General features: G+C 46.7%; 1 protein-coding gene across 1 annotated transcript in view; it reads left to right on the top strand.

Annotated features, from left to right (window-relative positions):
• The first annotated feature begins 957 nt into the window (after window positions 1-957).
• LOC139764712 (uncharacterized) overlaps window positions 958-20,717 on the top strand; it is a 38,112-nt gene continuing 18,352 nt past the window's right edge. Inside the window, exon 1 of the mRNA XM_071691599.1 lies at window positions 958-1,090. Coding sequence (XP_071547700.1) covers window positions 958-1,090 — 133 coding nt within the window. The remainder of the gene's footprint in view (window positions 1,091-20,717) is intronic.

The following is a 20,717-nucleotide window of genomic DNA, read 5'->3' as shown; positions in this document are numbered from 1 at the left end:
TGTGTGAGGTGCACATATGTACCTTGTTATGTGTAAGGTGCACATATGTACCTTGTTATGTGTGAGAAGATCCAATATTCGTCCATTGCTCAGGTGAAGATCATAATTCATGAGAAGATCCAATATTCGTCCATTGCTCAGGTGAAGATCACAATTCAGGAGAAGATCCAATATTCGTCTATTGCTCAGGTGAAGATCATAATTCATGAGAAGATCCAATATTCGTCCATTGCTCAGGTGAAGATCATAATTCATGAGAAGATCCAATATTCGTCCATTGCTCAGGTGAAGATCATAATTCATGAGAAGATCCAATATTCGTCTATTGCTCAGGTGAAGATCATAATTCATGAGAAGATCCAATATTCGTCCATTGCTCAGGTGAAGATCATAATTCATGAGAAGATCCAATATTCGTCCATTGCTCAGGTGAAGATCATAATTCATGAGAAGATCCAATATTCGTCTATTGCTCAGGTTAAGATCATAATTCATGAGAAGATCCAATATTCGTCCATTGCTCAGGTGATCATAATTCATGAGAAGATCCAATATTCGTCCTATTGCTCAGGTTATGATCATAATTCATGAGAAGATTCAATATTCGACCATTGCTCAGGTGATCATAATTCATAGAAGATCGAATATTCGACCATTGCCCAGGTGAAGATCATAATTCATGAGAAGATCCAATATTCGTCCATTGCTCAGGTTAAGATCATAATTCATGAGAAGATCCAATATTCGTCTATTGCTCAGATCATAGAATATTTGGTGCAGGTGAAGACAATTATCTTGTTACCAAAATGTCTTCAAACATCTTTCTCACATAACCCTACCTAATATAGCCTTTGTTATCGGAAATGTATTCCGGATATTTTTTACCTTTCGAAAAATAAGAGAAGAAGGAAATTGATGTGATAAATAATAATATTTTGTGTTGTTACAAATGTTGTTATGAAGGATCAGCTGGTGGCAGTGGCGGAGGCGGCGGGAAACGTGATCAACAACAACATGTCACAACAACAAATTATTGAAGATTTTACAACTTATGGTGTTCATATAACAGATAATAACCTAGTGCTCAAATGTAAGTCTCTATTATGTACTTATAAACTCATGTGAATGTCAAGTATAGGAAACAACCTGGTTTATAATGCATGTAAACATTGTCGGTCACACGGTGCAGGAAACTATGACAGCTTCTCCCCTAGTGTGGTACAGACAACACTAGGGCAGGTTACCTTCCACCATCCCCTAGTGTGGTACAGACAACACTAGGGCAGGTTACCTTCCACCATCCCCTAGTGTGGTACAGACAACACTAGGGCAGGCTTACCTTCCACCATCCCCTAGTGTGGTACAGACAACACTAGGGCAGGTTACCTTCCACCATCCCCTAGTGTGGTACAGACAACACTAGGGCAGGTTACCTTCCACCATCCCCTAGTGTGGTACAGACAACACTAGGGCAGGTTACCTTCCACCATCCCCTAGTGTGGTACAGACAACACTAGGGCAGGTTACCTTCCACCATCCCCTAGTGTGGTACAGACAACACTAGGGCAGGCTACCTTCCACCATCCCCTAGTGTGGTACAGACAACACTAGGGCAGGCTACCTTCCACCATCCCCTAGTGTGGTACAGACAACACTAGGGCAGGCTACCTTCCACCATCCCCTAGTGTGGTACAGACAACACTAGGGCAGGCTACCTTCCACCATCCCCTAGTGTGGTACAGACAACACTAGGGCAGGCTACCTTCCACCATCCCCTAGTGTGGTACAGACAACACTAGGGCAGGCTACCTTCCACCATCCCCTAGTGTGGTACAGACAACACTAGGGCAGGCTACCTTCCACCATCCCCTAGTGTGGTACAGACAACACTAGGGCAGGCTACCTTCCACCATCCCCTAGTGTGGTACAGACAACACTAGGGCAGGCTACCTTCCACCATCCCCTAGTGTGGTACAGACAACACTAGGGCAGGCTACCTTCCACCATCCCCTAGTGTGGTACAGACAACACTAGGGCAGGTTACCTTCCACCATCCCCTAGTGTGGTACAGACAACACTAGGGCAGGCTACCTTCCACCATCCCCTAGTGTGGTACAGACAACACTAGGGCAGGCTACCTTCCACCATCCCCTAGTGTGGTACAGACAACACTAGGGCAGGCTACCTTCCACCATCCCCTAGTGTGGTACAGACAACACTAGGGCAGGCTACCTTCCACCATCCCCTAGTGTGGTACAGACAACACTAGGGCAGGTTACCTTCCCCCATCCCCTAGTGTGGTACAGACAACAGTAGGGCAGGATACCTTCCACCATCCCCTAGTGTGGTACAGACAACACTAGGGCAGGCTACCTTCCACCATCCCCTAGTGTGGTACAGACAACACTAGGGCAGGCTACCTTCCACCATCCCCTAGTGTGGTACAGACAACACTAGGGCAGGTTACCTTCCACCATCCCCTAGTGTGGTACAGACAACACTAGGGCAGGTTACCTTCCACCATCCCCTAGTGTGGTACAGACAACACTAGGGCAGGCTACCTTCCACCATCCCCTAGTGTGGTACAGACAACACTAGGGCAGGCTACCTTCCACCATCCCCTAGTGTGGTACAGACAACACTAGGGCAGGTTACCTTCCACCATCCCCTAGTGTGGTACAGACAACACTAGGGCAGGTTACCTTCCACCATCCCCTAGTGTGGTACAGACAACACTAGGGCAGGTTACCTTCCACCATCCCCTAGTGTGGTACAGACAACACTAGGGCAGGCTACCTTCCACCATCCCCTAGTGTGGTACAGACAACACTAGGGCAGGCTACCTTCCACCATCCCCTAGTGTGGTACAGACAACACTAGGGCAGGTTACCTTCCACCATCCCCTAGTGTGGTACAGACAACACTAGGGCAGGCTACCTTCCACCATCCCCTAGTGTGGTACAGACAACACTAGGGCAGGCTACCTTCCACCATCCCCTAGTGTGGTACAGACAACACTAGGGCAGGCTACCTTCCACCATCCCCTAGTGTGGTACAGACAACACTAGGGCAGGTTACCTTCCACCATCCCCTAGTGTGGTACAGACAACACTAGGGCAGGCTACCTTCCACCATCCCCTAGTGTGGTACAGACAACACTAGGGCAGGTTACCTTCCACCATCCCCTAGTGTGGTACAGACAACACTAGGGCAGGCTACCTTCCACCATCCCCTAGTGTGGTACAGACAACACTAGGGCAGGCTACCTTCCACCATCCCCTAGTGTGGTACAGACAACACTAGGGCAGGCTACCTTCCACCATCCCCTAGTGTGGTACAGACAACACTAGGGCAGGCTACCTTCCACCATCCCCTAGTGTGGTACAGACAACACTAGGGCAGGTTACCTTCCACCATCCCCTAGTGTGGTACAGACAACACTAGGGCAGGCTACCTTCCACCATCCCCTAGTGTGGTACAGACAACACTAGGGCAGGCTACCTTCCACCATCCCCTAGTGTGGTACAGACAACACTAGGGCAGGCTACCTTCCACCATCCCCTAGTGTGGTACAGACAACACTAGGGCAGGTTACCTTCCACCATCCCCTAGTGTGGTACAGACAACACTAGGGCAGGCTACCTTCCACCATCCCCTAGTGTGGTACAGACAACACTAGGGCAGGCTACCTTCCACCATCCCCTAGTGTGGTACAGACAACACTAGGGCAGGCTACCTTCCACCATCCCCTAGTGTGGTACAGACAACACTAGGGCAGGTTACCTTCCACCATCCCCTAGTGTGGTACAGACAACACTAGGGCAGGCTACCTTCCACCATCCCCTAGTGTGGTACAGACAACACTAGGGCAGGCTACCTTCCACCATCCCCTAGTGTGGTACAGACAACACTAGGGCAGGCTTACCTTCCACCATCCCCTAGTGTGGTACAGACAACACTAGGGCAGGTTACCTTCCACCATCCCCTAGTGTGGTACAGACAACACTAGGGCAGGCTACCTTCCACCATCCCCTAGTGTGGTACAGACAACACTAGGGCAGGCTACCTTCCACCATCCCCTAGTGTGGTACAGACAACACTAGGGCAGGTTACCTTCCACCATCCCTTAGTGTGGTACAGACAACACTAGGGCAGGCTACCTTCCACCATCCCCTAGTGTGGTACAGACAACACTAGGGCAGGCTACCTTCCACCATCCCCTAGTGTGGTACAGACAACACTAGGGCAGGCTACCTTCCACCATCCCCTAGTGTGGTACAGACAACACTAGGGCAGGCTACCTTCCACCATCCCCTAGTGTGGTACAGACAACACTAGGGCAGGCTACCTTCCACCATCCCCTAGTGTGGTACAGACAACACTAGGGCAGGCTACCTCCACCATCCCCTAGTGTGGTACAGACAACACTAGGGCAGGCTACCTTCCACCATCCCTAGTGTGGTACAGACAACACTAGGGCAGGCTACCTTCCACCATCCCCTAGTGTGGTACAGACAACACTAGGGCAGGCTACCTTCCACCATCCCCTAGTGTGGTACAGACAACACTAGGGCAGGCTACCTTCCACCATCCCCTAGTGTGGTACAGACAACACTAGGGCAGGCTACCTTCCACCATCCCTTAGTGTGGTACAGACAACACTAGGGCAGGCTACCTTCCACCATCCCCTAGTGTGGTACAGACAACACTAGGGCAGGCTACCTTCCACCATCCCTAGTGTGGTACAGACAACACTAGGGCAGGCTACCTTCCACCATCCCCTAGTGTGGTACAGACAACACTAGGGCAGGCTACCTTCCACCATCCCCTAGTGTGGTACAGACAACACTAGGGCAGGCTACCTTCCACCATCCCCTAGTGTGGTACAGACAGCAGTAGGGCAGGTTACCTACCACCATCCCCTAGTGTGGCACAGACAACAGTAGGGCAGGCTACCTTCCACCATCCCTTAGTGTGGTACAGACAACATTAGGGCAGGCTACCCTCCACCATCCCCTAGTGTGGTACAGACAACACTAGGGCAGGCTACCTTCCACCATCCCCTAGTGTGGTACAGACAACAGTAGGGCAGGCTACCTCCCACCATCCCCTAGTGTGGTACAGACAACAGTAGGGCAGGCTACCCTCCACCATCCCCTAGTGTGGTACAGACAACAGTAGGGCAGGCTACCTTCCACCATCCCCTAGTGTGGTACAGACAACAGTAGGGCAGGCTACCTTCCACCATCCCATAGTGTGGTACAGACAACAGTAGGGCAGGCTACCTTCCACCATCCCCTAGTGTGGTACAGACAACACTAGGGCAGGCTACCTTCCACCATCCCTTAGTGTGGTACAGACAACAGTAGGGCAGGCTACCTTCCACCATCCCCTAGTGTGGTACAGACAACAGTAGGGCAGGCTACCCTCCACCATCCCTTAGTGTGGTACAGACAACATTAGGGCAGGCTACCCTCCACCATCCCTTAGTGTGGTACAGACAACATTAGGGCAGGCTACCCTCCACCATCCCCTAGTGTGGTACAGACAACACTAGGGCAGGCTACCTTCCACCATCCCTTAGTGTGGTACAGACAACACTAGGGCAGGCTACCCTCCACCATCCCTTAGTGTGGTACAGACAACATTAGGGCAGGCTACCCTCCACCATCCCTTAGTGTGGTACAGACAACATTAGGGCAGGCTACCTTCCACCATCCCTTAGTGTGGTACAGACAACACTAGGGCAGGCTACCCTCCACCATCCCCTAGTGTGGTACAGACAACATTAGGGCAGGCTACCCTCCACCATCCCTTAGTGTGGTACAGACAACAGTAGGGCAGGCTACCCTCCACCATCCCCTAGTGTGGTACAGACAACACTAGGGCAGGCTACCTTCCACCATCCCCTAGTGTGGTACAGACAACACTAGGGCAGGCTACCTTCCACCATCCCCTAGTGTGGTACAGACAACACTAGGGCAGGCTACCTTCCACCATCCCCTAGTGTGGTACAGACAACACTAGGGCAGGCTACCCTCCACCATCCCTTAGTGTGGTACAGACAACACTAGGGCAGGCTACCCTCCACCATCCCCTAGTGTGGTACAGACAACACTAGGGCAGGCTACCCTCCACCATCCCCTAGTGTGGTACAGACAACACTAGGGCAGGCTACCCTCCACCATCCCCTAGTGTGGTACAGACAACACTAGGGCAGGCTACCTTCCACCATCCCCTAGTGTGGTACAGACAACACTAGGGCAGGCTACCCTCCACCATCCCCTAGTGTGGTACAGACAACACTAGGGCAGGCTACCTTCCACCATCCCCTAGTGTGGTACAGACAACACTAGGGCAGGCTACCCTCCACCATCCCTTAGTGTGGTACAGACAACACTAGGGCAGGCTACCCTTCCACCATCCCTAGTGTGGTACAGACAACACTAGGGCAGGCTACCCTCCACCATCCCCTAGTGTGGTACAGACAACAGTAGGGCAGGCTACCTTCCACCATCCCTTAGTGTGGTACAGACAACACTAGGGCAGGCTACCCTCCACCATCCCCTAGTGTGGTACAGACAACACTAGGGCAGGCTACCCTCCACCATCCCCTAGTGTGGTACAGACAACACTAGGGCAGGCTACCTTCCACCATCCCCTAGTGTGGTACAGACAACAGCTAGGGCAGGCTACCCTCCACCATCCCCTAGTGTGGTACAGACAACAGTAGGGCAGGCTACCCTTCCACCATCCCCTAGTGTGGTACAGACAACAGTAGGGCAGGCTACCCTCCACCATCCCTTAGTGTGGTACAGACAACACTAGGGCAGGCTACCTTCCACCATCCCCTAGTGTGGTACAGACAACAGTAGGGCAGGCTACCCTCCACCATCCCCTAGTGTGGTACAGACAACAGTAGGGCAGGCTACCCTCCACCATCCCCTAGTGTGGTACAGACAAGAGTAGGGCAGGCTACCTTCCACCATCCCCTAGTGTGGTACAGACAACAGTAGGGCAGGCTACCCTCCACCATCCCCTAGTGTGGTACAGACAACACTAGGGCAGGCTACCTTCCACCATCCCCTAGTGTGGTACAGACAACACTAGGGCAGGCTACCCTCCACCATCCCCTAGTGTGGTACAGACAACAGTAGGGCAGGCTACCCTCCACCATCCCCTAGTGTGGTACAGACAACAGTAGGGCAGGCTACCCTCCACCATCCCTAGTGTGGTACAGACAACAGTAGGGCAGGCTACCTTCCACCATCCCCTAGTGTGGTACAGACAACAGTAGGGCAGGCTACCTTCCACCATCCCCTAGTGTGGTACAGACAACACTAGGGCAGGCTGCCCTCCACCACCCCTTAGTGTGGTACAGACAACAGTAGGGCAGGCTACCTTCCACCATCCCTAGTGTGGTACAGACAACAGTAGGGCAGGCTACCTTCCACCATCCCCTAGTGTGGTACAGACAACAGTAGGGCAGGCTACCCTCCACCATCCCCTAGTGTGGTACAGACAACAGTAGGGCAGGCTACCTTCCACCATCCCTTAGTGTGGTACAGACAACAGTAGGGCAGGCTACCTTCCACCATCCCCTAGTGTGGTACAGACAACAGTAGGGCAGGCTACCTTCCACCATCCCCTAGTGTGGTACAGACAACAGTAGGGCAGGCTACCCTCCACCATCCCTTAGTGTGGTACAGACAACAGTAGGGCAGGCTACCTTCCACCATCCCCTAGTGTGGTACAGACAACAGTAGGGCAGGCTACCCTCCACCATCCCTAGTGTGGTACAGACAACAGTAGGGCAGGCTACCCTTCCACCATCCCCTTAGTGTGGTACAGACAACAGTAGGGCAGGCTACCCTCCACCATCCCTTAGTGTGTACAGACAACAGTAGGGCAGGCTACCTTCCACCATCCCTTAGTGTGGTACAGACAACAGTATGGCATGCTACCCTCCACCATCCCTTAGTGTGGTACAGACAACACTAGGGCAGGCTACCCTCCACCATCCCCTAGTGTGGTACAGACAACAGTAGGGCAGGCTACCCTCCACCATCCCCTAGTGTGGTACAGACAACAGTAGGGCAGGCTACCTTCCACCATCCCCTAGTGTGGTACAGACAACAGTAGGGCAAGCTACCTTCCACCATCCCCTAGTGTGGTACAGACAACAGTAGGGCAGGCTGCCCTCCACCACCCCCTAGTGTGGTACAGACAACACTAGGGCAGGCTACCCTCCAACACCCCTTAGTGTGGTACAGACAGCAGTATGGCATGCTACCCTCCACCATCCCTTAGTGTGATACAGACATCAGTAGGGCGGGCTACTCTCCACCATCTTCTAGTGTGGTACAGACAACAGTAGGGCAGGCTACCCTTCACCACTCCCTATTGTGGTACAGACAACAGTAGGGCAGGCTACCCTCCACCACCCCCTAGTGTGGTACAGACAACAGTAATGCAGGCTCCCACCACCTCCCCCTAGTGTGGTACAGACAGCAGTAGGGTAGGCTTCCCTCCACCATCCCCTAGTGTGGTACAGACAACAGTAGGGCAGGCTACCTTCCCTCCATCCCATAGTGTGGTATAGACAGCAGTAGGACAAGCTACTCTCCACCATCGCCTAGTGTGGTACAGACAACACCAGGGCAGGCTACCCTCCACCATCTTCTAGTGTGGTACAGACAGCAGTAGGGCAGGTTACCCCCCACCATCCCCTAGTGTGGTACAGACAACAGTAGGAAAGCTCCCCTCCATCATCCCCTCGTGTGGTACAGACAACAGTAGGGCAGGCTACTCTCCACCATCCCCTAGTGTGGTACAGATAGCAGTAGGGCAGGGCTCCCCTCCACCATTCCCTAGTGTGGTACAGACAACAGTAGGGCAGGTTACCTTCCACCATCCCCTGGTGTGGTACAGACAAGTGTAGGGCAGGCTACCTTCCACCATCCCCTAGTGTGGTACAGACAGCACTAGGGCAGGCTATCCTCCACCATCCCCTAGTGTGGTACAGACAAGAGTAGGGCAGGCTACTTTCCAATATCTTCTATTGTGGTGCAGACAGCAGTAGGACAGCCTACCCTCCACCATCCCCTAGTGTGGTACAGACAACAGTTGGGGAAGCTACCCTCCACCATCCCCTAGTGTGGTACAGACAACAGTAGGGCAGGCTACTCTCCACCATCCTCTAGTGTGGTACAGACAGCAGTAGGGCAGGGCTCCCTTCCACCATTCCCTAGTGTGGTACAGACAACAGTAGGGCAGGCTACATTCCACCATCCCCTAGTGTGGTACAGACAAGAGTAGGGCAGGCTACTTTCCAATATCTTCTATTGTGGTGCAGACAGCAGTAGGACAGCCTACCCTCCACCATCCCCTAGTGTGGAACAGACAACAGTTGGGGAAGCTACCCTCCACCATCCCCTAGTGTGGTACAGACAACAGTAGGGCAGGCTCCCCTCCGCCATCCCCTAGTGTGGTATAGACAACAGTAGGCGAGGCTACCCTGCTCCATCCCCAGTGTGATACAAACAACAGTAGGTTGGCTGCCCTCCAACCTCCCCTCATGTGGTACAGATAATAGTAGGGCAGGCTACCCTCCACCATCGCCTAATGTGGTACAGGCAACAGTAGGGCAGGCTACCCTCCACCATCCCATAGTGTGGTACAGACAACAGTAGGGCTGGCTTTCCTCCACCATCCCCTATTTCTCTTATTCACATTTACTCTTAACTTTCTTCTTTCACACACTTTACCAAATTCAGTCACCAACATCTGCAGTTTCTCACCTGAATCAGCCACCAGTGCTGTATAATCAGCTAACAACAACTGACTCACTTCCCAAGCCCTTTCATCCACAACAGACTGCATTCTTGCCCCTCTCTCCAAAACTCTTGCATTCATCTCCCCTAACAACCCCATTCATAAACAAATTTAACAACCATGGAGACATCACGCACCCCTGCCGCAAACCGACATTCACTGAGAACCAATCACTTTCCTCTCTTCCCACTCGCACACATGCCTTACTTTTCATACTATTCGCCATTTCCCGCGTCAGCGAGGTCGCGTTAAGAATAGAGGACTGGGCCTCTGAGGAAACATCCTCATCCAGCCCCCTTCTCTGTTCCTTCCTTTGGGAAAAAAAAAAAAAAAAGAGATGCCTTACATCCTCGATTAAAACTTTTCACTGCTTCTAACAACTTGCCTCCCACACCATATATTCTTAATACCTTCCACAGAGTATCTCTATCAACCCTATCATATGCCTTCTCCAGATCCATAAATGCTATATGCAAATCCATTTGCTTTTTTAAGTATTTCTCACACGCTCTTCAAAGCAAACACCTGATCCACATATCCTCTACCACTTCTAAAACCACACTGCTCTTCCTCAATCTGATGCTCTGTACATGCCTTCACCCTCTCAAATCAATACCCTTCCATATAATTTCCCAGGAATACTCAACAAACTTATACCTCTGTAATTTGAGCACTCACCTTTATCCCCTTTGCCTTTGTACAATGGCACTATGCATGTATTCTGCCATCCACAGGCACCTCACCATGAGTCATACATACATTAAATATCCTTACCAACCAGTCAATAACACAGTCACTCCCTTTTTTAATAAATTCCACTGCAGTACCATCCAAACCCGCTGCCTTGCCGGCTTTCATCTTCTGCAAAGCTATTCTCTGTATACCAAATCATTCTCCCTAACCATTTCACTTCAGACACCACCTCATTCAAAACACCCTATATTTGCCACTCTGTCATCTAACACATTCAACAAACCTTCAAAATATTCACTCCATCTCCTTCTCACATTACCACTACTTGTTTCTACCTCCCCTTTAGCCCCTTCACCGATGTTCCCATACGTTCTCTTGTCTTATGCTCTTTATTTACCTCCTTCCAAAATATCTTTTTATTCTCCCTAAAATTTAATGATACTCTCTCACCCCAACTCTCATTTGCCCTCTTTTTCATCCCTTGCACCTTTCTCTTGACCTCCCTCTTTCTGTTATACATCTCCGTCATTTGCACTATTTCCCTGCAAAACTCGTCCAAATGCCTCTCTCTTCTCTTTCACTAATAATCTTACTTCTTCATCCCACTACTCACTGCCCTTTCTAATCTGCCCACCCCACACTTCTCATTCCACAAGCATCTTTTGTGCAAGCCATCACTGCTTCCTTGAATACATCCCATTCTTCCCTCACTCCCCTTACGTCCTTTGTTCCCACCTTTTTCCATTCTGCACTCAGTCTCTCCTGGTACTTCCTCACACAAGTCTCCTTCCCAAGCTCACTTACTCTCACCACTCTCTTCACCCCAACATTTTCTCTTCTTTTCTGAAAACCTCTACAGTTCTTCACCTTTGCCTCCTCAAGATAATGATCCAGCATCCCTCCAGTTGCACCTCTCAGCACATTAACATCCAAAAGTCTCTCTTTTGTGTGCCTATCAATTTACATGTAATCCAGTAACGCTCTCTGGCCATCTCTCCTACTTACATACGTATACTTATGTATATCTCTCTTTTTAAACCAGGTATTCCCAATCACCAGTCCTTGTTCAGCACACAAATCTACAAGCTCTTCACCATCTCCATTTACAACATTGAACACCCATGTATACCAATTATTCCCTCAACTTCCACATTACTCACCTTTGCATTCAAATCACCCATCACTATAACCCGCTCTCGTGCATCAAAACTACTAACGCACCCACTCAGCTGCTCCCAAAACACTCGCCTCTCATGATCTTTCTTCTCATGCTCAGGTGCATATGCACCAATAATCACCCATCTCTCTCCATCCACTTTCAGTTTTACTCATATCAGTCTAGAGTTTACTTTTGTACACTCTGTCACATACTCCCATCACTCCTTCCCTTGCTCTTGTCCTCTCACCAACCCCTGCCTGACTTTACTCCCAAAACATTCCTGAGCCACTCTTCCCCTTTACCCTTGCACTTTGTTTCACTCAGAGCCAAAACATCCAGGTTCCTTTCCTCAAACATACTACCTATCTCTTCTTTTTTCTCATCTTGGTTACATCCACACACTCTTAGCTTAGACTCCCCAATCTGAGCCTTCGAGGAGGATGAGCACTCCCCGCGTGACTCCTTTTTCTGTTTCCCCTTTTAGAAAGTTAAGATACAAGGAGGAGAGGGTCTCTACATCCCTGCTCCCATCCCCTTTAGTCGCCTTCTACGACACATGAGGAATGCGTGAGAAGTATTCTTTCTCCCCTATGTCTGTGTATGTATATATATATATATATATATATATATATATATATATATATATATATATATATATATATATATATATATATGAATGCCCGTACACACACATATACATACATATACATATCAACATATACATATATATATGCATACAGAGACCTATACCTTTACACTTGTACATATTCATACTTACTTGCCCTCATCTATTCCTGATATTTCCCAGCCCCTCAGGAAACAGCATCACTACCCCCTACTTCAGTGAGTTAGTGGCCTGGAAAACAGACAGAAAAGTCCACATTCATTCACACTCAGTCTCTAGCTGTCATGTGTTAATGCACCAAAACCATTGCTCCCTATCCAAATTCAGCCCTCACAGACCTTTCCATGGTTTACCAGACATTTCACATACCCTGGTTCATTCCATTGACAGCACGTCAACCCTGGTATACCACATTGTTCCAATTCACTCTATTCCTTGCACACCTTTCACCCTCCTGCATGTTCAGGACCCGATTGCTCAAAATCCTTTTCACTCCATCCTTTCACCTCCAATTTGGTCTCCTGCTTCTCCTTGTTCGCTCCACCTATGCCACATTCTCTCTATGTACCCAAACAATTTCAACATACCCTCTTCTGCTGTCTCAACCACACTCTTATTTCCACACATCTCTCTTACCCTTACATTATGTATGTGATCAAACCACCTCACACCACATATTATCCTCAGACATTCATTTCCAACACATCTGCTTTCCTCCACCCTACAACCCTATCTATAGCCCATGCCTCACATCCTTATAATATTGTTGGAGCAACTAGTTTTCAAACATACCCATTTTTGCTCTCCGAGATAACATTCTCTCTTTTCAAACATACTTCATTGCTCCCAGAACCTTTGCCTCCTCCCCCACCCTTTGACTTACTTCCACTTCCATGGTTCCATTCTCTGCCAAGTCCACTCCCAGATATTTAAAACACTTCACTTCCTCAAATTCATCTCCATTCAAACTTACACCCCAGTTAACTTGTGCTTCAACCCTACTGTACTAATAACCTTGCTCTTATTCACATTTACTCTCAACTTTCTCATTTCACACACATTTCCCAACTCAATCACCACCTTCTGCAGTTTCTCACTTGAATCAACCACCAGCGCTGTGTCATCTTCAGACAACAACTGACTCACTTCTCAGGCCCTCTTATCCCCAAAAGACTGCATACTTGCCCCTCTCTCCAAAACTTTTGCTCTTACCTCCCTAACCACCCCATCCATAAACAAAATTAACCTTGGGACATCACACACCCCTGACTCAGACTGACCTTCACTGGGAACCAGTCACTCTCCTCTCTTCCTACTCATACACATGCCTTACATCCTTGGTAAAAACTTTTCACTGCTTCTAGTAGCTTACCTCCCACACCATATACACTTAAGACCTTCCATAAAGCATTTCTAACAACCCTATCATATACCTCAGCTGCCCATGCCATCTTGGCTAAAAAAGAAAAAAAAGTTCCCTGTATATCTGCCAGCCTGTCTGTTCAGCTGTACCTCATCCATGAATCTTATCCAAAGTGTCAAAATATCCAGCCCACCTCGATCTTAACTTCTGTTATGATCAGTTAACTAATAACTTTTGTGACCTCCCAGTTTTGTATCATCTGTAATGCCTTATTTGTTTATTATTTGCTAAATTGCTGCATAAATCCAGTAAACAATTATTTATTTATTTATATGTCGTAGAAAGCGACTAGAGGGGACGGGAGCGGGGGGCCGGAAATCCTCCCCTCCTTGTATTAACTTTCTAAAATGGGAAACAGAAGAAGGAGTCACGCGGGGAGTGCTCATCCTCCTCGAAGGCTCAGAGTGGGGTGCCTAAATGTGTGTGGATGTAACCAAAATGTGAAAAAAAGGAGAGATAGGTAGTATGTTTGAGGAAAGGAACCTGGTTGTTTTGGCTCTGAGTGAAACGAAGCTCAAGGGTAAAGGGGAAGAGTGGTTTGGAAATGTCTGGGGAGTGAAGTCAGGGGTTAGTGAGAGGACAAGAGCAAGGGAAGGAGTAGCAATACTCCTGAAACAGGAGTTGTGGGAGTATGTGATAGAATGTAAGAAAGTAAATTCTCGATTAATATGGGTAAAACTGAAAGTTGATGGAGAGAGGTGGGTGATTATTGGTGCATATGCACCTGGGCATGAGAAGAAAGATCATGAGAGGCAAGTGTTCTGGGAGCAGCTAAATGAGTGTGTTAGCGGTTTTGATGCACGAGACCGGGTTATAGTGATGGGTGATTTGAATGCAAAGGTGAGTAATGTGGCAGTTGAGGGAATAATTGGTATGCATGGGGTGTTCAGTGTTGTAAATGGAAATGGTGAAGAGCTTGTAGATTTATGTGCTGAAAAAGGACTGATGATTGGGAATACCTGGTTTAAAACGCGAGATATACATAAGTATACTTATGTAAGTAGGAGAGATGGCCAGAGAGCGTTATTGGATTACGTGTTAATTGACAGGCGTGCGAAAGAGAGACTTTTGGATGTCAATGTGCTGAGAGGTGCAACTGGAGGGATGTCTGATCATTATCTTGTGGAGGCTAAGGTGAAGATTAGTATGGGTTTTCAGAAAAGAAGAGTGAATGTTGGGGTGAAGAAGGTGGTGAGAGTAAGTGAGCTTGGGAAGGAGACCTGTGTGAAGAAGTATCAGGAGAGACTGTGTACAGAATGGAAAAAGGTGAGAACAATGGAAGTAAGGGGAGTGGGGGAGGAATGGGATGTATTTAGGGAATCAGTGATGGATTGCGCAAAAGATGCTTGTGGCATGAGAAGAGTGGGAGGTGGGCTGTTTAGAAAGGGTAGTGAGTGGTGGGATGAAGAAGTAAGAGTATTAGTGAAAGAGAAGAGAGAGGCATTTGGACGATTTTTGCAGGGAAAAAATGCAATTGAGTGGGAGAAGTATAAAAGAAAGAGACAGGAGGTCAAGAGAAAGGTGCAAGAGGTGAAAAAAAGGGCAAATGAGAGTTGGGGTGAGAGACTATCAGTAAATTTTAGGGAGAATAAAAAGATGTTCTGGAAGGAGGTAAATAGGGTGCGTAAGACAAGGGAGCAAATGGGAACTTCAGTGAAGGGCGTAAATGGGGAGGTGATAACAAGTAGTGGTGATGTGAGAAGGAGATGGAATGAGTATTTTGAATGTTTGTTGAATGTGTCTGATGACAGAGTGGCAGATATAGGGTGTTTTGGTCGAGGTGGTGTGCAAAGTGAGAGGGTTAGGGAAAATGATTTGGTAAACAGAGAAGAGGTAGTAAAAGCTTTGCGGAAGATGAAAGCTGGCAAGGCAGCAGGTTTGGATGGTATTGCAGTGGAATTTATTAAAAAAGGGGGTGACTGTATTGTTGACTGGTTGGTAAGGTTATTTAATGTATGTATGACTCATGGTGAGGTGCCTGAGGATTGGCGGAATGCGTGCATAGTGCCATTGTACAAAGGCAAAGGGGATAAGAGTGAGTGCTCAAATTACAGAGGTATAAGTTTGTTGAGTATTCCTGGTAAATTATATGGGAGGGTATTGATTGAGAGGGTGAAGGCATGTACAGAGCATCAGATTGGGGAAGAGCAGTGTGGTTTCAGAAGTGGTAGAGGATGTGTGGATCAGGTGTTTGCTTTGAAGAATGTATGTGAGAAATACTTAGAAAAGCAAATGGATTTGTATGTAGCATTTATGGATCTGGAGAAGGCATATGATAGAGTTGATAGAGATGCTCTGTGGAAGGTATTAAGAATATATGGTGTGGGAGGCAAGTTGTTAGAAGCAGTGAAAAGTTTTTATCGAGGATGTAAGGCATGTGTACGTGTAGGAAGAGAGGAAAGTGATTGGTTCTCAGTGAATGTAGGTTTGCGGCAGGGGTGTGTGATGTCTCCATGGTTGTTTAATTTGTTTATGGATGGGGTTGTTAGGGAGGTAAATGCAAGAGTCTTGGAAAGAGGGGCAAGTATGAAGTCTGTTGGGGATGAGAGAGCTTGGGAAGTGAGTCAGTTGTTGTTCGCTGATGATACAGCGCTGGTGGCGGATTCATGTGAGAAACTGCAGAAGCTGGTGACGGAGTTTGGTAAAGTGTGTGGAAGAAGAAAGTTAAGAGTAAATGTGAATAAGAGCAAGGTTATTAGGTACAGTAGGGTTGAGGGTCAAGTCAATTGGGAGGTGAGTTTGAATGGTGAAAAACTGGAGGAAGTGAAGTGTTTTAGATATCTGGGAGTGGATCTGTCAGCGGATGGAACCATGGAAGCGGAAGTGGATCATAGGGTGGGGGAGGGGGCGAAAATTTTGGGAGCCTTGAAAAATGTGTGGAAGTCGAGAACATTATCCCGGAAAGCAAAAATGGGTATGTTTGAAGGAATAGTAGTTCCAACAATGTTGTATGGTTGCGAGGCGTGGGCTATGGATAGAGTTGTGCGCAGGAGGATGGATGTGCTGGAAATGAGATGTTTGAGGACAATGTGTGGTGTGAGGTGGTTTGATCGAGTAAGTAACGTAAGGGTAAGAGAGATGTGTGGAAATAAAAAGAGCGTGGTTGAGAGAGCAGAAGAGGGTGTTTTGAAATGGTTTGGGCACATGGAGAGAATGAGTGAGGAAAGATTGACCAAGAGGATATATGTGTCGGAGGTGGAGGGAACGAGGAGAAGAGGGAGACCAAATTGGAGGTGGAAAGATGGAGTGAAAAGGATTTTGTGTGATCGGGGCCTGAACATGCAGGAGGGTGAAAGGAGGGCAAGGAATAGAGTGAATTGGAGCGATGTGGTATACAGGGGTTGACGTGCTGTCAGTGGATTGAATCAAGGCATGTGAAGTGTCCGGGGTAAACCATGGAAAGCTGTGTAGGTATGTATATTTGCGTGTGTGGACGTGTGTATGTACATGTGTATGGGGGGGGTTGGGCCATTTCTTTCGTCTGTTTCCTTGCGCTACCTCGCAAACGCGGGAGACAGCGACAAAGTATAAAAAAAAAAAAAAAAAAAAAAATGTTTTATACAGTATGCATGGAATTCAACTCGTGGGAGGATATTATGTGTAAAGTGTTATGATTAGCACCCTCATAAATTGATACGTATTGCTGAAATTCTTGGATCACTGGTTTGGCTTTTCCTTGCATGACACTGTTGAGCAAAATATGCTTAGATCCACACGTTGAATAAGAGTGATTGTGTTCTTTGATGAATGTCTGTTTCATGACTATGCTACATTGAAAATTAATAGTATGTTTGGCTTCCTAAGCAAAAAACCTCTTGAGAAGGAAAACAAAAAAATGTTACGGTAGTGTTGTGATATAGCATGAGATAGGGACCAAAATAGTTTTTGGCAATACAGGTTGTACCTCCCTGATCCAGAGCTCTGTGGTCTGGCAACTCCCATGGTCCAGCATGTTTTGTGGCTATGCCAACAGTGCAGTGCTGTTAGCAGCACTAAGGTGCCAAAATTTGTTTACACCAGCTGAACTAATTAACTGTCCCTTTAATTTCTTATATTCAGCTGTACTTTAGCCCTTCAGGATGTTGTCCAAGAGACCAAGAGGTGCAAAAGATGGTGCAACTGCTGATAAGTGTAAGCATAAATCATTATCTATGCTTGAAAAGGTGGAGTTACTGAAAAAGTTAGATAAAGGAACTCTGTGTGAGTATTATGAGATTGGATCATCAATTGTGTATGACTTAGGGGTCAATTTCTGTTGTCCAGCATTTTCTGTGGTCTGGCAGTGGCCGGGTCTCAAGGTTGCTGGATTAAAGAGGTACATCCTGTAATGAATTTTGTCATTCATTTCCATGTGAATAGAGGGTCATAGACCATGAGCCCCCCAAAAAGCTTGAAATTTACTCAGAACGTTACGTAGATACTGTACCAAATAACACCTGAATATCCAAGTAATGAAAATAATATACAACGCATACAGAAAATGATAGTAATCTGTCTCTTTGCCATGTCACATCCACATATCTTTGTGATGTGGGATAGGCGAGGTGAGGTATTGTAGATAATTATTAGTTCATGCATGAGGGAAGAAACTGCTGAAGAGAACTCTGTAGAAGAAAATTACCTGTAGAGTGCAAATAAAACTCAATTTACTGTATCATTCATTTCAAATTTACAAATATTTTTAACGATGTTCACTCGCTTTGCCTAGCCTACCTAAATTGCAAATATTCTATTGTACCACCCATATTTCTATTACTTTTGTCAATATGTACTTATTTTCCTATGTATACCATAGGCTTATTTAGTTAATTGCCCTCAAGGAAACACCTGAATGCATAAGGATAGAACTGTTAAAACCATAGGAAACAAATTAGCATCTTGTGCCCACAGTTGGTGAAAAAGCTGAAATCAACTATGACTTCATAATGATAATAATGGTTGATGGGAAGGTGTGCCAGGCTGTAACTCAACTCGTCCCCCTGTTGTTTCATGCTACTTGTGTCAACAAAAACAAATTTCTTCGAAATGAATAACCTGAAAAACATTGAGATTAGGAATGTTGCTAGAAAAGTACTATCATTCAGACTACCTCTTACCCACCTCCTTGTAAATTCAGTGGAGTGCTTCCTCATATATTGCTTACTACATGAAAATTAAAAAATGGAAGGTGAAAGGTGTTGAAAACAAAGGCACTGTGAATCAGGAAGAGATATATTCAAACTGAAAGTAAAGCCCAAATGGGAATAAAAGTTAACAAGCCAGCAGACAAGAATGGCACAAGTAACCACAGTAGCACAGCAAGAATTTTTTTTGTGACAAAAAAAGTGTCAAAGATATCACGGGTAGATGGCTATCCTTGTAATTCTCACTGTCAGTAATTTTGGCCATGAAATAGACGGTGATAAATGTGATGCTTACACAATGACATGGCTAGATGCTTTGTTGAGTGAATGAATGGTATTTTATGCCCATGTCCTTACAGTAAAATAGTAGATGAATTATGTATTCCAATAGATCATGTATTAGAGGAAGCTTAACAACCAACTCACAGAACTGTAAGAATCACCAGACAACAACACTTACAAATCATCAGGAATGAAATCAAACACAGACAGTAACCTGTTTACAATTGATTTTAAATCCATTACTGATCCTTACCTGATGTGGTGTGTAACCTTCTCAATGCTCTGCAGCTTCTACATCAGGTGGTGCAGCCTCACCTGACACAGTTACATTTTTCTGGCTAGCATGTGTGATGAAATTATGAAGGCAGCTCTAGCTATTGGTAAATTTACATTCATTGACTGCCTTACCTTTGTTCTTTATCAACTCTTGAATATTGATGGTTTAATTTGTATCATCAACCCTCTTATAGGAAATTGTTGCATGCACATTTCTTGCACCCAGATTTTCAGAATATGTTGACATCATGAGACATATTGCCACCAAAATAGATGGCTAAGAAAGGCTTTCCTGATAAATTCACTTTTCTTCTTTACGATGCAGATGCTACTGTCATAAACAGACTCACATGTAGGAAGTATGAGCACTTGCTAGATGCCTAGGCAAAGTGGTGACTGGTTCAGATGGGTAAAAGTGTAGCAATATACAAGTGACAAACGAAATGTCGTTAGTCTGCTCACAGAGAACTGACACAGACAGCATGGGAAGTGCAGCATTGGCATCTCATAGTGTGTGGTCAGCTGGGCTTGTGTTGTATCATGACAATTCATGTTATGAGGAATAGATAGGAGTAATATAGGTGCACCTTACTATATCAAGATCATCATATCAAATCACACTATATTGTAATGACTGTATTTGAAAGCTCTCTTAATGAGGGTTAGCTTTATAAGAATAATTTTATTATGCTAGGTCACTTTTTCCTGCACATGTGAGGTGGCACCAGGAAACACAAAGAATGGCCCATACACTCATATACACAAATATACATAGATGCCCATACACGCCCATATACATAGACGTATAAGAATATACACATACACATACATATACCTATAAAAATATACACATATACATATACCTATAAGAATATACACATATTTATTTATTTATTTTGCTTTGTCGCTGTCTCCCGCGTTAGCAAGGTAGCGCAAGGAAACAGACAAAAGAATGGCCCCACCCACCCACATACACGTCCTCACACACGCAAATATACATACCTATACATCTCAGTGTACACATATATATACACACACAGACATATACATATATACACATGTACATAATTCATACTGTCTGCCTTTATTTATTCCCATCGCCACCTTGCCACACATGGAATAACAACCCCCTCCCCCCTCATGTGTGTGAGGTAGCACTTGGAAAAGACAACAAAGGCCCCATTCGTTCACACTTAGTCTCTAGCTGTCTTGTAATGATGCGCCAAAAATATACACATACACATACATATTCATGCTTGCTTGCCTCCATCCACTCCTGGTGCCATCCTGCCCCACAGGAAA

The sequence above is a fragment of the Panulirus ornatus genome, chromosome 50, assembly GCF_036320965.1.
Source record: "Panulirus ornatus isolate Po-2019 chromosome 50, ASM3632096v1, whole genome shotgun sequence".
Classification (NCBI taxonomy): Eukaryota; Metazoa; Arthropoda; class Malacostraca; order Decapoda; family Palinuridae; genus Panulirus; species Panulirus ornatus.
The sequence above is the reverse complement of the archived record's forward strand: the minus strand, read 5'-3'. Positions and strand labels throughout refer to the sequence as shown.